The following is an 18,105-nucleotide window of genomic DNA, read 5'->3' as shown; positions in this document are numbered from 1 at the left end:
AAGAAAGAAAGACAATAATTTAAAACAAATACTACAAAATTACCAGGCTGAAAATAACCTCCTAAAATGTTTTGGACATGATACTATAAAAAATTGGTAAGGTAAACTTCATTTTTGTAGTTCTGCTCACTCAGACACACCCACTAACCTTCACATATTCCCTACACTCTCTCACCAGGAGAGATGTTGCTTTTTGACCCCGCTCCGTTGCTATGAACCCTTTCAGTTGTGTTTCTTGAGGAGTCCGTGTGTGATGCCGTCGCGGTCTTTGGGGTTGAAGTCAGGGCAGATGCAGTCTTTGGGGCAGATGCCGTTGGCAGTGCTGTGGGCGGCAGTGGAGGAGGAGAGGGGGCCGGGGTTAGTCTGGTGGGCGTGGTTGGGGGCAGGGCTGCTGTGGAGGCCTGTGTTCTCCGTGTACAGGTACTCCTCGGCAAACTCCGGGTGCTGCTCCACAAAGCACCTGAACTTGTCTGCGGAAAGGCCACGAGAGGTGCCAGAGACAGAGTCAAGGTTAGACAGAGGCTTACATAATAACGCCTGAAGACACATTGGAATGAAGTGGCCTGGTTTATCATCAGTGATGAAGAACTCAGAAGAGAAGGCAGAATGATGACCAGAAGACACAGGACTCACAACACATTGGGCGGGACCAGAAAAAAAGAAGGTAGACAATACCCACCATAGATACCAGCTATTACATAGGGGTGTGTAAGAAAAAAGAAGGTAGACAATACCCACCATATGGCCCATTTCCACTGCTGGTATTAACAATGCCGCTGCCTGCTACAGCCAACAGGTTTGACAATGCTTTTCCGCGCTGGCCCTATGCTAGGTTTCCACCTAGCCTTGTTTTGTATGTTTTTTGTTTTTCTTTGTTTTGGTTTGTTAACACTTTGAGTGCCACGGCCCTTGGGCAAAAGGTGCTGTACTGTGCCACATAGGCCGCAATGCATTTTAAAACAGTCATATAATTTCTTTAATAATTACTATGTAAACACTGAACACGCACAAATAACGATGAGACTCTCTTCTATCACCTGCAAAAAAAGTTTATTGATCCCATTTTCCGTTCTTTAGTTATGAGCCGGAGAAGATAGCTTGATTTGACCAAAAACAGCCACTTTTTTTCTATAACCTGAGATATTCAGCCTTTTGTGAACGGAAGCATTTCAAGCACATCATTGACTCATTGCTAATATTTTCTGATGTAATGACACCTCAAAAATAATTTCCTTCAATAAAAGAGTGAAAACAAAGGAATTTTGTTTGGCCAAATACTATTTTTTAGCTGCAACCAGCAGCGCTGGCCCCTGCGTGCGCAGACCCTACACCTTCATGCTGGTCTTGATTTACTGCTGGTGGGCATCAGATAGCCTATTCTAGCTTGTTTGCTCTCTGTGCATCGAGCCTGCTGCAGTGCCTGGGTCTGTTGTATGCTGTAGTGTCCTGCGTGCTCCACCTCCCCCCCTCCTCCTCCCCTCCCCCGTTGTGGGAGGAGTGTCTCTCTGCTCTGCTCGGCTCTGCTGTGAGTGCGTTTGCTCTGCGTGTGCTCAGCACTGAAAAGTCCGCTACATCCAGCTTTTTTACAGCCGCGTTCCAGTTGAGAATAATAACAACTCCACGGCTGATCATGCGAATGGGCTGTTGCAGCGGACACGGAGGTGCTCAATTGTGACAGCAGATTGGCTGCTGCAGGGGCACAGCTAACGTTATGCTTCAATGAAGCAGCTGCATACGGACGGATGCGATGCGATTTCCTTTTCCCCAACGACTTCTTCTGTGTGTTTAACTCCACTTTCTCTCATCTGGAGTGCGCTGTCGCCACCTAAGGGTTCTGTAAAATAGGTTAGACACATTCAATATCTCTCATATTGTAAGAGGCGATGTAAGAGGCATAGATCGACACCCCCCCGTCAAAAAAACAATTTCGAGTTATTGACGCCATTTGGCGTCGCTGGCAGCCAACGGTAAATTTCTAATGACGCCATATGGCGTCGCTGGCACTCAATGTGTTAAAGGATGGCTTTACTGGTAATCAACCCACTTTGTACCATTAACACATTGAGTGCCAGCGACGCCATATGGCGTCATTAGAAATTTACCGTAGGCTGCCAGCGACGCCAAATGGCGTCAATAACTCGAAATTGTTTTTTTGACGGGGGGGGGGGGGGGTGTCGATCTATGCCTCTTACATCGCCTCTTACAATATGAGAGCTATTGAATGTGTCTAACCTATTTTACAGAACCCTTAGGTGGCGACAGCGCACTCCAGATGAGAGAAAGTGGAGTAAAACCATAGAACACACGGAAGAAGTCGTTGGGGAAAAGGAAATCGCATCGCATCCGTCCGTATGCAGCTGCTTCATTGAAGCATAACGTAGCTGTGCCCCTGCAGCAGCCAATCTGCTGTCACAATTGAGCACCTCGTGTCCGCTGCAACAGCCCATTCGCATGATCAGCCGTGGAGTTCTCAACTGGAAGCATGGTGACATACACGCGGGTGTAAAAAAGCTGGATCTAGCGGACTTTTCACTGCTGAGCACACGCAGAGCAAACGCACTCACAGCAGAGCCGAGCAGAGCAGAGAGATACTCCTCCCACAACGGGGGGGGGGGAGGAGGAGGGGGGGAGGTGGGGCACGCAGGACACTACAGCATACAACAGACCCAGGCAGCTGCAGCATTACATCAGAAAATATTAGCAATGAGTCAATGATGTGCTTGAAATGCTTCCTTTCACAAAAGGGTCATTATCTCAGCTCGTAGAAAAAAAGGGCTGTTTTTGGTCAAATCAAGCTATCTTCTCCGGCTCATAACTAAAGAACGGAAAATGGGATCAATAAACTTTTTTTTGCAGGTGATAGAAGAGAGTCTCATCGTTATTTGTGCGTGTTCAGTGTTTACATAGTAATTATTAAAGAAATTATATGACTGTTTTAAAATGCATTGCGGCCTATGTGGCACAGTACAGCACCTTTTGCCCAAGGGCCGTGGCACTCAAAGTGTTAATAATCTGGTAATATAAGCACATGCGCAGTGTTTACCTCTCTCTGTGTTTTCCTCAGAGATCCCGCATTTCCTCCTCTGCCAAAGCGCTCCGTTATGCTCCTGACACGTTACGCATCACAACGGAGCTGCGGAAGTTGTGCTGGAGAGGCAGAATCTGCTCAGAGGGCGGCTGTTATTGTTTATTTATATTTTTTAAAGGGGGACTAACCCCCCAGATATGTAACAAAACGGTGATTTGAAAAAACATATGGGAAAAACCAAGAAGTGACGTATCCTCTTGTCTATACTATACTCTTTGGCTGTGCTCAGCTCAGGATTTTTTTCCGTAAATCGACGCCATTACAGTTTGCCCACCGCCTCGAAAATAATTTATATGAGAGCTGCAATATCTTTATAAATATCAACAACTAGCCAATGCTGGTGGCCTGTATGGAAACAGCGTTGCTCAAAATGGTTGAAAGTTATATAAATATGGCCATTCAGTGGCAAACTAGAAATTGAATAATTTTTCTCCTATGTATGTGTGTGTGGCTTGTCTAAACTTACGTTAACACATTGAGTGCCAGCGACGCCATATGGCGTCATTAGAAATTTACCGTAGAGTGCCAGCGACGCCAAATGGCGTCAGTAAGTCCAAATTGTTTTTTTGACGGGGGGGTGTCGATCTAAGCTTCTTACGTCGCCTCTAACAATATTGTAGCTATTGGAGGTCGATAACCTATTTTACAAACCCATTAGGTGGCGACAGCACTCTCCTGATCAGAGAAAAAGGAGCCAAACACACAGAAATAGTCACTGGGGAAAAGGAGGAAATCGCATCGCATCCGTCCGTATGCATCGACGTGCATGAAGCACAACGAGCACAACGCCAGCTGTGCCCAGAGCAGCAGCATCCGCTGTCACAACTGAGCACCTCCGTGTACGCTGCAACAGCACATTCGCATAATCAGCCTTATTATTCCGAACTGGAAGCATGCGAGCCCGTGACAAACACACACGGAACCAAAAGGCTGGATGTCGCGCACCATTCACTGTGTGTGCGCAGCAAACTCAGCAGAGACTGAGAGCCAACAGACACATAAGACACACCCAGGAGGCGTGTGCAGTTGAGGGGGGGAGGGGGGGGGGGGGGAGCACGCAGAGCAGCATACACTTCACCCAGACAGACCCAGACATCAGAAAATTAGCTTCAGAGTCAGTGATGTGCTTGAAATGTTTAATTTCACAAAAGGCTCATTATCTCAGCTCGTAGAAAAAAAGGGGTGTTTTTGCTTCAATCAAGCTATCTTCTCCGGCTCATAACTAAAGAACGGAAAATGGGATCAATACACTTTTTTTTGCAGGTGATAGAAGAGAGTCTCATCGTTATTTGTGCGTGTTCAGTGTTTACATAGTAATTATTAAAGAAATTATATGACTGTTTTAAAATGCATTGCGGCCTATGTGGCACAGCAAGCAACCTTTTGCCCAAGGGCCGTGGCACTCAAAGTGTTAAAAGAGACAGCACAGCAGCACAGCACAATAGTCGGGACCAACGCCCCGCTCTCACGCTCATGTAATCACAATGCGAGATTTCTCCACGTCATTCCCTCGTCCAACTTGCCATATACCGCGCCATGAAATCCGTTTTTAATTTTCGTTTGGCTTTTCGTGATTCTTGTTCAAAGTTACTGCACCTCTGATTTTTCCTCTCAGGGCGCAGCGCAGGGCAGAGCTGCAGAGCTCCCTATATCTCTCCCCCTCTCTCTGTTCCTCAGCTGCTGCGCGTGCTCCTGCAGCCTCTCTCTCTCTCTCTGTCCGCTGCTGTAGCCTACACGGACGCAGACACGGCTTGTTTCTCTCTCTCTCTCTCTCTGTTCAGGAGCTGTCTGCGCTGTACACCGACGGACACGCGGCTTGTTTCGTTGTTTTTTACATACTGACAGCACGCTGTCTGTCGCTGACTGAGCAGATAGCTACATGTCATGACATGAGTCCTGGCAGACTAACGTCAGGTTAGCCTGTGTGTGACTGTGTGGCTGGGGAGCCTCGGAGCTGCAGCTGCAACCACACAATAACCCCTCCCTGCCTCCAATATAGTCCATGGGCCAAAGCCCCAAATTTCACTCATTGGTATCACTCAAGGTGGCAAAATCTAGTCACATTTTTTGAAAAGGTACATGTCCATAGATGATATTTTGGTATGATAACCTTTGCTAAGTGGTAGCTTTGTCACAGTTATCAGCACATGAAGTTAACCACCCCCTACAATAAATTGGTATCTAGGCGCTGGTGCATATCCTACTTTAGGCTCATTTTCAGGACCTTTACTCATGTTTTATGAAGGCATGTTTGGTCTAATTTTAAAGGGTAGACTCATAGGTTCATTTAAGCACAGTTGTGAGTTTGTCTAATAAACATAGAGGTCACATGGGCTCTTCAAAGTGTCAACAACATTCGTTTAACCACCATTTCCGCCTAAACTATAGTCTTTATTTGAGCATTATGACATGTAGGAACATCACTGACACAAATAACAAAACCTGAAATACTCACAGGACTGTAACAATTGAGGAAATGTATAATCTTCCCATATTATCCCACTATGAAGGCTGATTGTGGGATTTTGATGGGCCCGGGCCAGAATTTTCACTAATTGGTACCATCCAAGTTGACAAATTCTAGTTTTGTATTTTGAAAAGGTCTGTACCTTTAGATGATATTTCAACTTGATAAACCTTCCCAAGTGGTATATTAGTCACAGTTAACCCTCATTGACACCAAACATTGATCCAAAGAAAGAGACAATCTTGTCACTTTATTTGAACAGAACACCACTATCACAAATATAATATTAAACAGTAAAAAAAAATCTTACTTTTTTCCCAATTTTTTTATCCTCCATTAGTGCTAATTTTTAATTTATTTATCCTGGTTGCTGCTCCACCCTCTGCCGATCTGAGGAGAGCTGAAACTGGCTCCATGCTTCCTCCGAGACATGGGCAGTGTAGCCAGTCACTTCTTTTCACCTGACAGGGGAAGCTTCACCGGTAGGACATAGCACGTGGGATGATCACGCTATTCCAATGAGTTCCCCTCCCTCCGAACAGGCGCCCTGAACGACCAGAGGAGGCACCACTTCAGTGACCAGGATATTGCATGTTTTGGTGAGGGGTTCCTATATGAAGGAAACCCCCAGGGGGCACGGGGAGAACATGCAAACTCCACACAGAAAGGCCCTTTTGACGACCCCACCCGGGCGGTGGCCACTCGAGGACATTTGGTGCAGAGCAGCAGGTAGCAAAGATTGTTGGCATCACATACACTGGATGACGGTGCATACGTCCTGCAGACAAATTATTCCATATTGGAAAGATTATGGTAGACCAGACAATTGAGGAGACCATAAACAAGGACAATCGAACCAAGGGTTTCAGCCTGACAGCAAAACTGCCTTGATAACATTCATCGTGGACCAGTGAAAGCTACCACAGAACTGGGCAAAGCTTCAGGACAAGCAGCTATTTGCAACCTGTGGAGAGACATGCTATTGTCTCAACAAAAAATATTGTAATGTTGAAGAGCTAAAGTCTTCCCATGAGGAGGCCGTGACCCTGGATGACTATGATGATAATGATGATGATGAATAAAACAGAATATGAATACTGTTTAATATTATATTTGTGATAGTGGTGATGATAAAGATCATTGGTTAAATAAATGATAAGTTAGAATTCTTGATTTTTTTCTATCACATGTTCTGTTCAAATAAAGGGACACGATTGTCTCTTTCTTTGGATCAACGTTTGGTGTCATTGAGGGTTAACGTGACTAATATACCACTTGAGTAGATTTATCAAGTTGAAATATCATCTAAAGGTACAGACCTTTTCAAAATACAAAACTAGAATTTGTCAACTTGGATGGTACCAATTAGTGAAAATTCTGGCCCGGGTTCATATTCTACTTTAAGGCCCACAATCAGCCTTCATGGTGGGATAATATGGGAAGATTATACATTTCCTCAATTGTTACAGTCCTGTGAGTATTTCAGGTTTTGTTATTTGTGTCAGTGATGTTCCTACATGTCATAATGCTCAAATAAAGACTATAGTTTAGGCGGAAATGGTGGTTAAACGAATGTTGTTGACACTTTGAAGAGCCCATGTGACCTCTATGTTTATTAGACAAACTCACAACTGTGCTTAAATGAACCTATGAGTCTACCCTTTAAAATTAGACCAAACATGCCTTCATAAAACATGAGTAAAGGTCCTGAAAATGAGCCTAAAGTAGGATATGCACCAGCGTCTAAGATACCAATTTATTGTAGGGGGTGGTTAACTTCATGTGCTGATAACTGTGACAAAGCTACCACTTAGCAAAGGTTATCATACCAAAATATCATCTATGGACATGTACCTTTTCAAAAAATGTGACTATATTTTGCCACCTTGAGTGATACCGATATCTGGTCTGGCCCATGGACTAATAGGCTTGAGTTGTGAGGATCTGGGAAAGGGTACAGGGGGAGTAGGGGAGTAACTATCTTGAAATCCCATAGTCTTTGGGGACAACGTGACTTCAGGTTGTACCAAATCTCCCATCATTTGAGGGCAAAAAAAAAAAGCAGTGTTCCACCCATAGAGGGCACTTATGCCAGTTATGCTGCTGAAAAATGATACAACTGGTAGAATGGCAACAGTTTGGTCTCAAATGTGGAAGTTTTGACCAGAATTCTTCACACACCACCCCCAAAGTCATATATATTGGTTAAAAGCTGAAAAAAGGTGTTTTGGGGGTTAGTTACACTTTAAGTATGCCCACATCCACATGGAGAGCCTTAAAGGGATAGTTTGGTTTGTTTGAAGTGGGGTCCTATCAGCTAGTTCGATACACTAACTGAAATAGGTACAGTGTTCTGGACGCTGAGCGCACCGTCTATCGAGACCCAGCACTCTGAAGCAACAGCCTCCACAGCACTTTACTTTACCGTCAAACAGCCCTCTCTTTCTGCACTATTCCCTCTTAACCGTACAACTTAGGGCATTCACAGACTAGTCGACTAGTCGACTAGTAAAACCACTAGTCGACACTGTGCATAGTAGTCGACTAGTCGGCATTTTGGGGTTTCCCCCGTTTCTCAGTGCAAGTTAATCAAGCAATACAGCAGACCCGTTTCTCAGTGCAAGTTAATCAAGCAATACAGCAGACATGCCACTGGGGGGCGCCGTGGGAGTGTTGACTGCCAAAGCAGCAGAAATAGGAGAGCACTGAGCAGAAGAAGAGCGGAAACATGAAACACAAGCAACATGGCGGATTCACAACAAGCAACACCTGGACGTTCTTCTGATGGACAACCTGGACGTTCTGATGGGCGACAGACTAGTACAGTGTGGAAATACTTTAGCAGAACAGACAAAACGGTCACCTGCAAAATATGCAAGGTTACTCTTAAGTACAACAACAGTACAACCGCGATGCACAACCATCTAAAGCTACACCCGGTGCAGGCTACGGCTAGTGGTCCCGCAAGCACCAGCAACAGTGTTGGCGACAAACGCAAGCTGAGTGAAACCACTACACAAACCACAATCGGAGAATTCTCCAGACGCCCGATCAACACCCAGAAGAGAAGGAAAATAACAGAGCTCTTAGCCAACTTCATTGTGAAGGATTGCCGACCGCTTGCTGCAGTGTCTGGAGCCGGCTTTAAGGATATCGTACATTTTTTTGAACCTGGCTACGTTATCCCTTCACACACCACACTGTGGAACAGCATCGCTCGCCAGTACGATACACTCCGAGCACAAATACAAGACGAGATCAAAGACCAGGATGTTTCACTCACCACAGACCTTTGGACTTCACCCACGATGGATGCATACATCACCGTGACAGCGCATTATCTCACCGACACATGGGAGATAAAAGCAAAAGTCCTCCGCACCACCTTGATGCCAGAGAGGCACACCTCTGTCAATATCGCCCAGAGGCTGACTGATATAATTGGAGAGTGGAGCCTGCAGGTCTTCTGCGTTGTACATGACAATGCAAGCAGCATTAATCTGGCAATGTCTTTGTGTGAAGATTTCATGCACGACCTTGGCTGCACTGGACATACGTTGCAGTTGGCGATCAAGGCAGGGCTGGATTTACCAGAAGTGACAAAGGCCATTGAAGCGGCGAGGCGAGTGGTGGCTCATTTCCGCAAGTCAACAGTGGCAACGTCTGCACTGAAGAAGCGTCAAACCCAGCTGCAGCCCACTGCTGACGGCAAAAAAAAGCCAGAGTTGAGGCTCCAGAACGACTGTTCCACACGTTGGAATTCAACGTTTACCATGCTGGAGCGACTTCACCAGCTGCGTATCCCTGTACAAGCCGTACTCGAAGACGATAGCGTTACCAAATCCGCCACCAGAAAAGCCCTGGCAATGAGAGCCTCAAAATGGGAGCTGATCCAGCAGCTGCTCCCTGTACTCAGACCACTGGCAAAGGCAACTACAATTATGTGCGGGGAATTTCACGTCGGGCTTTCATTCATTTACCCTGTTATCATCAACCTGGTAGATGGTGTGCTGAGCGAAGAGTCTGATATACCAGCAGCTCGCAACTTCAAGATTGCTGTCCGACAACAGCTGAAGACCAGGTTCAAGCTGGAGGAGAAAGACGACTTGGCAGGGTCGGTTCCTATCATGGCCTGCATGCTCGACCCCAGGTTTAAAGACCTCCAATTCCTCGCGGAGACTACCAGATTGGAGGTCAAAAGCCACCTGATCAGGCTACTGCGAGATGCAGATGCAGACGAGCCAGGTAAATATGTGTGGTGGGGGTGGGGTGTAATTTCATTGATTCAGTGAATGGTGGGGGCTTTCATTCACTAAAACCTTGAACTGAAACGGTATCTTTCTGATTTAAGTTGCAGCTGCACAGGGTGACGTCTCCACAGACACAGAGAGCGACGAGGAGGAGGTGGACAAAAACAACAACACAGACGAGCGAGAGCCAGAGAAGAAGAAAACACGACTCGAGGCTGATTATGAGGAACTGTTTGGGCCTCACTATACCAGTAAAAAAGTAGCGAGTGCCAGCACCTGCCCAGAGGAGGTACAGCAATATCTCCAGATGACCCGCATCCCCACGACCTGCAACCCTCTGGAGTGGTGGGCCCGCAAGGAGAAGCAGCTTCCCCGTCTGGCCAAGCTGGCTAAATGCTACCTGGCTATCCCAGCCACCAGCACCCCGAGCGAGAGAGTGTTTTCCCTGGCTGGGAACACGATCACTCGGCAGAGAGCAAGCTTACACCCAGCTCATGTTGATTCCCTTGTTTTTCTGAACGCTAACCAGAAGTGCAGAGCGAGGATTGTAAACGAGGATGACTTTTGCGACAGCGAGAGCGAGCCGGAGGAGATAGCCTAAAACGTTGGATATTTGCCTGGTGACGTAGTGAGTGGCTAGCTATACTATTTGACTTTGCAGTTTGCACTTTACTTTATGGAGTATAATACTGGAATTTGCACTTTACTTTATGGAGTATAATACTGGAATTTGCACTTTACTTTATGGAGTATACTGGAATTACCAGCATGCACTTTTCGTTATGGTGAGTAAGTTTTGAATTTGCGTTTATATTTTGTCTTACTATAGCCAGTAGCCACTATTTATTTTCCAAGTGTAAACCCATTATAATAGAGAATGGCGATGTTACAGTTACACAAGTTCTACAGTATGTTTCACGCACTGGTTATGTCTCAATAATCGTCATCATGGGCAGCTCATTCCTCCGCAAAAATGTTTTTGTGAAGTGTTTATTTAAAATAAACCATTCGTAAACGTTATGCAATTGTGTGGACATTCATGTTTATTGGCGAGATTACTATACTATAGTAGTTTCACAAATGATATCTGAAGTTGATCTCTATTTGGGCATAACGTTATTTTAGTGCATAGCGTATGATGCGCTATTCAGAGCTTTTGAGATGGCTTTTTAATGACCGAAGGTGGACATAACTTTGGTTGTTGTTGAACATAGAATGATTTGTTTTAACAATCATTTTCTATCTATTTTCTTTCTTATGCCATGTTAACTAAACAGAATTTAAACTATTTGGAGTTGCGTTGCAGTCAGCATCTCAGTTCAGACAAGCGTGCTCGCCGTGCTGGGTTTAGTCCAATCAGATCGCGGTTAATTTGTAAACAACCTCTCAGAGCCAATCGAGGGCTCTGCTTTTCACATACCTCCAGGTTGGTCCCACCTACACCATTGTTACTGTAGGCCTGCATCTCAATAGCCCTGCTGCCTGGTTGTATTTGAGACCTTTTGACGTGAGTTGAGCATTGTTATTTGCGGGGGCGGGGGAACTCCGACTAGTCGACTAGTCGACTACCATTAGGGGCGACTAGTCGACTAGCAAAATTCACTAGTCGTGAATGCCCTACTACGGTTGGGAGGAAATAGTGCCAAATGAGAGGGCTGTTTGTCAAAATAGAGCGTGCATGTACACTGATACTACGATAACTGATAACTACGGGGTACAAGGAGTGTAGTTATAGTATAACTACGGGGTTTAAGGAGTGTAGTTATAGTATAACTACGGGGTTTAAGGAGTGTAGTTATAGTATAACTACGGGGTACAAGGAGTGTGGTTATAGTATAACTACGGGGTTTAAGGAGTGTAGTTATAGTATAACTACAGGGTTTATGGGGTGTAGTTATAGTATAACTACGGGGTTTAAGGAGTGTAGTTATAGTATAACTACGGGGTTTAAGGAGTAAAAATGTAAACTTTTCTCTGATTGGATAGTTTGAGGTCGGCGGCAATTTCTATCCAATTTGAGAAAAGTTGACATTTTCTGGGAAACGGAAGGTCAGATCACGATGCCTATAAAGAACTACCGTAAATTCCGGACTATAAGGCGCACCGGTATATAAGCCGCGGGACCAAAATTGACTATTTTTTTCTTATATAAGCCGCACCGGTCTATAAGCCGCGGGTGTTTTGATGTTTAATTACCATATGAAAGGGTTCGTGCACAGAGAGGAATGTCGGGAAAGAGATGGCTGTTTGGGGAAGCTCCCATTTATTAACATTTCAACAAAACAAAACAAAAGTCAGGTCACTAATCCCCAGACAAAATCACACAACAATAGGCTATATGTGCAGCAAACGGCTGTAACCAGAGAAGTCAAGTCACTAATCCTCGTCTTCCTCTTCTTCCTGCGTACTGAAACCACCAAAGTCCTCATCTTCAGTGTCGGAAACGAACAGGTTCAGGGTGGCTTCGTCAACCACTCTCCTCTCTCCTTCATTGTCACTCAAAACCAACGAACTCCTCTTCGTCACTGTCGGCATCGAACAGCCTCTGAAGCCTCTGACGGCCCTCAGCGCCAGCTGTGGCGGCGTCATCCTCTTCATCCCGCAGCAGTCCAGCGTTTTGGAACCCGTTGGTGATTGTGGATGTTTTCACACTCCTATAATATTCCGTGATCTTCCTTTGTGTGAATTCGCCGAAGTTTGTGATTTTCTCCTGGTAGTCGGGAGGGAGTTGTTCAGTAGTTCTCGCCCGGACGGACAGTCCCTTTCGTCTCATGAATCGGAAGCACCAAGATGGGCCACCTATGAAATGTTCAATTTTCATTTCGGTGGCGACTGTTTTGGCCTTCAGTCGGATCTGCACCGTGGAAACGCCTCGGCCGTCTGCTCTCTGGGTCAACACCCAATCTTCAAGGGAATCTTCAAGTTCGGGCCATCTGCTTTTATGACCTCTGAAGGACTTTTTGGTCTTCTTGCACTGAGACAGTTCCTCCTGCTGCACCGTCCAACGCCTCACCATTGACTCATCGATGCCCAGGTTACGCGCGGCTGCTCTGTTTCCCTCTTTTAATGCGAGATTGACTGCTTTCAACTTGAAAGCTGCGTCGTGTGAATTTCTGCGTACCTTCCCCATGGTAAGTGAGAGTGTTGCTTCTACTGCTCGTCTTGTTGTGAATATTCCTTGATCTTCCTTTGTGTGAATTCGCCGAAGTTTGTGATTTTCTCCTGGTAGTCGGGGGAGGGAGTTGTTGGCCGAGTGGCCGTTTGCTTACCGTAATTACCATATGTAAGTGGTCACGCACAGAGGGGATTGTCGGGAAAGAGATGGCTGTTTGAGGAAGCTCCCATTTACCGTATTACCGTAACATTTCAACAAAACAACATAACACAACACCACCGTTGTTTATTTTTACAGTGCACACAGTGTCCGCGGTGTGGTGAAAAGAGGGCAAGAGAGGAAATTAAAACAGAAGTGGATTTATAGTTAGAAAGAGTGCTAAAAAAGAGAGATTTTATTTGTATTTTTTTTTTCTGAAAAAATCCATAGATAAGCCGCACCGTTATATAAGCCGCAGGGGCCAAAAAACGGGAAAAAAGCCGCGGCTTATAGTCCGGAATTTACGGTATATTATGTATTTTTTCACCCAAATCCAACGCCCCCATCCGTGAGTCTCTAGTGTTGTGTTACAATTACAGTTGTGGAGATACATCCACCCTGCATGCAGGACTACAGGAGAGAGTTAGAGGACAGTGGGGGGTTGGGAGTTCCAAGTCACTGACTAAACACTCTATTTCAGTGATTGCTGTCAGAATATAGAGCCATTTAACACTTATTTTAACACAAAACATTGCTGAATGTACGTTTAAGCAGGTAAAATTGTGTTTTTATTATTTGGAAAAATTATTTTAGATTTAGAATGTAAAATATGCATTCTAAATCTAAAATGGATCCTACGCCCTGTTTTAGAAATTAGACCCTGATTCGCTACATGACATCTCGTGAAACGTATTCTTCCTTGTGCCCCCTGCATTGATGGCCATGTGAAGTTCAGAGTAATGCTTAAATTAACTGACAGCATTTGGGTCAAAGATTGACAGTTTTGTGTGGAGCTTTCTTACCAAACGTGATCTTCCCCGTGTCTTCCAGGTCGATGGCAGAGAACAGACGCGACACGCTGAGGCCAGTCACTCCTAAAGCCGTCTTCAGAATGACTGCCAGCTCCATCTCTGTGATGGCACCGTCCTCCTCTGCCTCAAACATCTGGATGTGGGTGAAGACATGCAGATGTTATCTCTATGATTTTGCATTTGGGTAACTATAATAACTCTATTGTAATATGATCATTATTGAGTGAGTTTCGTGGGCCCTAAGGTCACAAAACTTGCTCAACTCAAAGCATTATGTAAATCAATTCAAGCGAAAACATGTTAATCACTCAAACAGGAGGTATTAGGTTTTCATGCAACAGACTGGTTGTCTGATAACTGCTCATCTATTCCTGTATAATGATAAGTTAGCTTGTATTTGTTTATTTTTGACATTTGTGCACAGACAAGGGGGGTACACTTTCCATGACAAAAAGGCACACACAAACGTTATTAACACTAATGTTACAAGAGGAGTTTATCGACCTTCACACAGTACAATTTGAATACTGGGCAGGGCAAAATGCAATCCAGGCCTGTGTGACATTTTAACACAGCAAATGTCATGTGATCTTAAGCAGCCGCGGCAAAACAGAACATACCTTGAAGGCCAATTTCATGGTTTCCAGAGTTTTGGCGGGTCTGCATACAACAGATAAGGCGATCACATATTCTCTGATATCCATGGAGTTATCTTCATGCTGGAGAGAGGAGGGAAAACAGTGCGCGTTTTTATGAGAGAAGAGAGGAGAGGGTGTGTGAGCAAGTGTATCTCTTTTCATTTTTGTAGCTCAAGTAGCTGAGGGCGGTCCCTGCGTCGAATACAGGTTGTAGCAATAAAACTGTTCTTACATATTACAGCCTCAGTATCTGTGTCTGAAACGCAAGGATCTGACACTTCTAGGTAGGTACGTTTTAGGCTGTATGAAACCAGTTTGATACATAAGGTCACTGAATTTGCAACCTTTCTAGGTACCTATTTTTGGCAAAATTTCTAGGAAGCATACAATGGTACCTTGGGTGGGTTAGGATATCCCAAAATGGGCCATAACACCTTGCAATGCTCCTAATTGACGAAGAACAAAACTAGCCCCCCAAACATTCATTAATGGCGCCCCCTAAAACCTCTCACTAGAGGAAAAAGTGAATCAACATTCGCTAAAATAACAAACATCTATCTATCTTTCTTTTCATTTTTATTTTAGAATAGTCAATAATGTCAACCATTACTTCATTTTAGTGTGGTCAGTTGTTTGTACGGTGTCAGGAAAGTCACTTTTGATCGATAGTTGGAAGCATCCTACCTGACTGGAATCTGGACACCAGTGGTAGGTTGCTGCCTAACTAGGAAACTATTAGGAGATTAAACATAGCTAGGAGGATACCAGTATGGCAGGCACTACGTTCACCTTTAAGTGGTAAGTGAAGTTTGTTTTTAACCGTGCTTTAAATGATTAGCGGTCAGTACTTTAGAACCCATTTGTTGGTTGAATATGTTGTAATATTTCATTAGCTTCGTTTTACGCTTTTAATTTGAAGGCAGAACAGGGAAATGGTACTGTGTGAAGTGATGGATGTTTGACACTGGTCTGTCAGTAGCAAAAACAAACGCTACATTCCCCGCTGGCAGGCGGGAGGGGTGCACTGTGTGAAGCCTTAGACCTGTCTCCATTATAAAAGTAATTAACGTTAGAGAAAACAGCCATTAGCCATACCGTTTTTTATACCAATTCATTGCCAAATGCTTTGGGATTCAGGTTGATCAAGCTTGATCAGAAAAAGTCGCCAGATCACTTTTGAGAAATAAAGTTACCAGTTGTCATGACTGAAGAAATTGTGTCCAAGGTGGAAGCCAGAAAAGCTACTTCTCCAAAGTATTTCCTCTGGACTGACGATGGTTAAACAAAACAAGCTGCAATAACCACATTTTTTTACTTCTCCCAAGTGAATCCACCTGATACTGCATTTTCTTCCCAGGACAGATTGATCTGTGCACCTCACCTCCTGTGCACCATGGAGCTCTGTGCACCTTCTGTACATCCTTGATGTGCGTTAACATCTCCATGTCACACAAATAGGGATGTGAACAGTTAACCGTTTAACGACATTCATAATTTTTACCCATTAATACTGTTCAATCAGTTAAACAGTACAAAAATGTAGGAAAAAGGAGAGAGGGAAAAAAGTGTGTTACATGGTAAAAGAAGAAGAATATGGTTGTGGTCAGGGATGAGTCCATTGGGCAGCCTGATGATAGCTGAAACACACCACCGGGGTAACAAGTCGGGAGGCAGAAATAGTGTTGTGCAAACTTCTCTCCCACCGGGCAAATGCATTCTAAATAGTAATGCTACATTTAATTGATTACTGGTTAATGATCGGTTGTTGGTCAGAGAAAATAAAAAAATCGCCATCCCTACACACAAACAAAACTGGCCAGTTTACTGGCCATCTTGGTTTTGGCACAATGATTAAAGCATGGTGTAATCTGTGGGAAATTCGTTTCACTATAGTATGTTTTCATTAGGCTCAAAGTCAGACCTACTTGAAGCAAGCCGTTTCAGAGAGCAAGAGAGAGAGGCGTGCATTCACACAAACCAACACGACAATATAGTGGAGTGTCTGTATTATCCAAGTTATGGAGGAAGGAAAAAATGCATTTTCCTCCAGGTTTGTAGGAACAAAAAATTTAAAATAACAATGCCAGATGGGCTTTGGCCATTCTAATGTTAAACATGATCAACATTTTCCATAGTCTACTTCATAGACATAGCACAGTGAATTGAGTGAAAATGTTATTTTTGAAACATTTAACTTTCATTGAAATGTTTAACTTCTGTTGTTTCACTATTGTTGTGGTCTATTGAAGCCTTTTTTAATGAACACGGTTTTAATATGCTATACATTTAGTTAACCCATTGATACCTGATGCAGCATTTGCGTGTATACCCCTTTAAGAGCTGCAGCAGTGTGTGTGTCCTTTTCCCTTTAATGACGGCTACAACACAGACTGGTTTCAAGACATGTGACCGATTAAATGCATCGTGATTCGCTGAAATTTACTTCGGGAAGGCTAAATGCATTGTGGGTTTTGTAGGATAATTATATTTTTCTTTTTGGGTTAGGGTTCAAAGTTGAACTACAACTAGAAATGGCTGACAATGCAAGCGACGGGCCAGATTTTTAGATGATGAAAACAACAATGATGACTTAATTTCAGACCCAGATTATCATGCTGACCTGATAAAACAGGTATAGCCTGTATCGGGAGCCAATGCAAGGCTATGAGTGTAGAGGTAATGTGGTAAAATTTCCTTGTTCTGGTAAGGACTCTAGCTGCTGCATTCTGAACTAATTTAAGACCGTTGGTTGTAGTTAACTCATTGAGTGCCAAGGACGAGTATGTTCGTCAATTGGTTTAGTAACGTAGAGTGCCAAGGACGAGTATGTTCGTCAATTGCGTTTTTTGACGGTGGGACGTGGATCAAAGCCAGATCCATCTCCTGTGAAAGAATGGTGGCTGTTGAATGTGTAAAAGCTATTTTAGGGACCCATTAGGTGGCGACAGTGCTCTCCAGATTAGAGAAAGGCGAGGAAAAAAGAGAGAAGAAGTAATGGGGAAACGGAAATCGCATCGATATGCATGAAGCATAACGTTAGCTGTGCCTGTGAACAGCAGTCATCTGCTGCCACAATTGAGCTCTTCCGTGTCCGCTGCGATAGCCCCTCCATATGATTTAGTTGCCGACACCAGCGTCTTTCTGAAAAGTTACATTATTCTCAGCTGGGAGCTGGCGACAGGCTGTGAAAAAGCGGGGTGCAGCGCACTTTTCAGTGTAGAGCAAACGCAGAGCAAACGCACTCGCAGCAGAGCCCCAGAGACACTCCCACGGAGGAGGAGGAGGAGGGGGGTGGGGCACGCAGGGCACTACAGCATACAACCATTGACAGTAAACACAGACCCAGGCAGCAGGCTGATGCACAGAGACAGGCAAACAAGCTAGAATAGGCTATCTGATGCCCACCAGCAGTAAATCAAGACCAGCAAGAAGGTGTAGGGTCTGCGCACGCAGGGGCCAGCGCTGCTGGTTGCAGCTAAAAAATATTATTTGGCCAAACAAAATTCCTTTGTTTTCACTCTTTTATTGAAGGAAATT

General features: G+C 44.5%; 1 protein-coding gene across 1 annotated transcript in view; it reads right to left on the bottom strand.

Annotated features, from left to right (window-relative positions):
- Positions 1-222: 222 nt before the first annotated feature.
- Positions 223-18,105, bottom strand: part of LOC310787932 (lysophosphatidylcholine acyltransferase 1) — a gene marked incomplete at both ends in the record, with an annotated part of 220,921 nt that continues 203,038 nt past the window's right edge. The window contains 3 exons of the mRNA XM_083649377.1: positions 223-470; positions 13,922-14,063; positions 14,551-14,649. Of these exons, the coding sequence (XP_083505503.1) occupies positions 223-470; positions 13,922-14,063; positions 14,551-14,649 (489 nt within the window). The remainder of the gene's footprint in view (positions 471-13,921; positions 14,064-14,550; positions 14,650-18,105) is intronic.

This window comes from Poromitra crassiceps, assembly GCF_964638095.1.
Source record: "Poromitra crassiceps genome assembly, chromosome: 1".
In the NCBI taxonomy this organism is placed as follows: domain Eukaryota; kingdom Metazoa; phylum Chordata; class Actinopteri; order Beryciformes; family Melamphaidae; genus Poromitra; species Poromitra crassiceps.
Note: the sequence above shows the minus strand (reverse complement) of the source record. Positions and strands in the feature narration are given on the sequence as shown.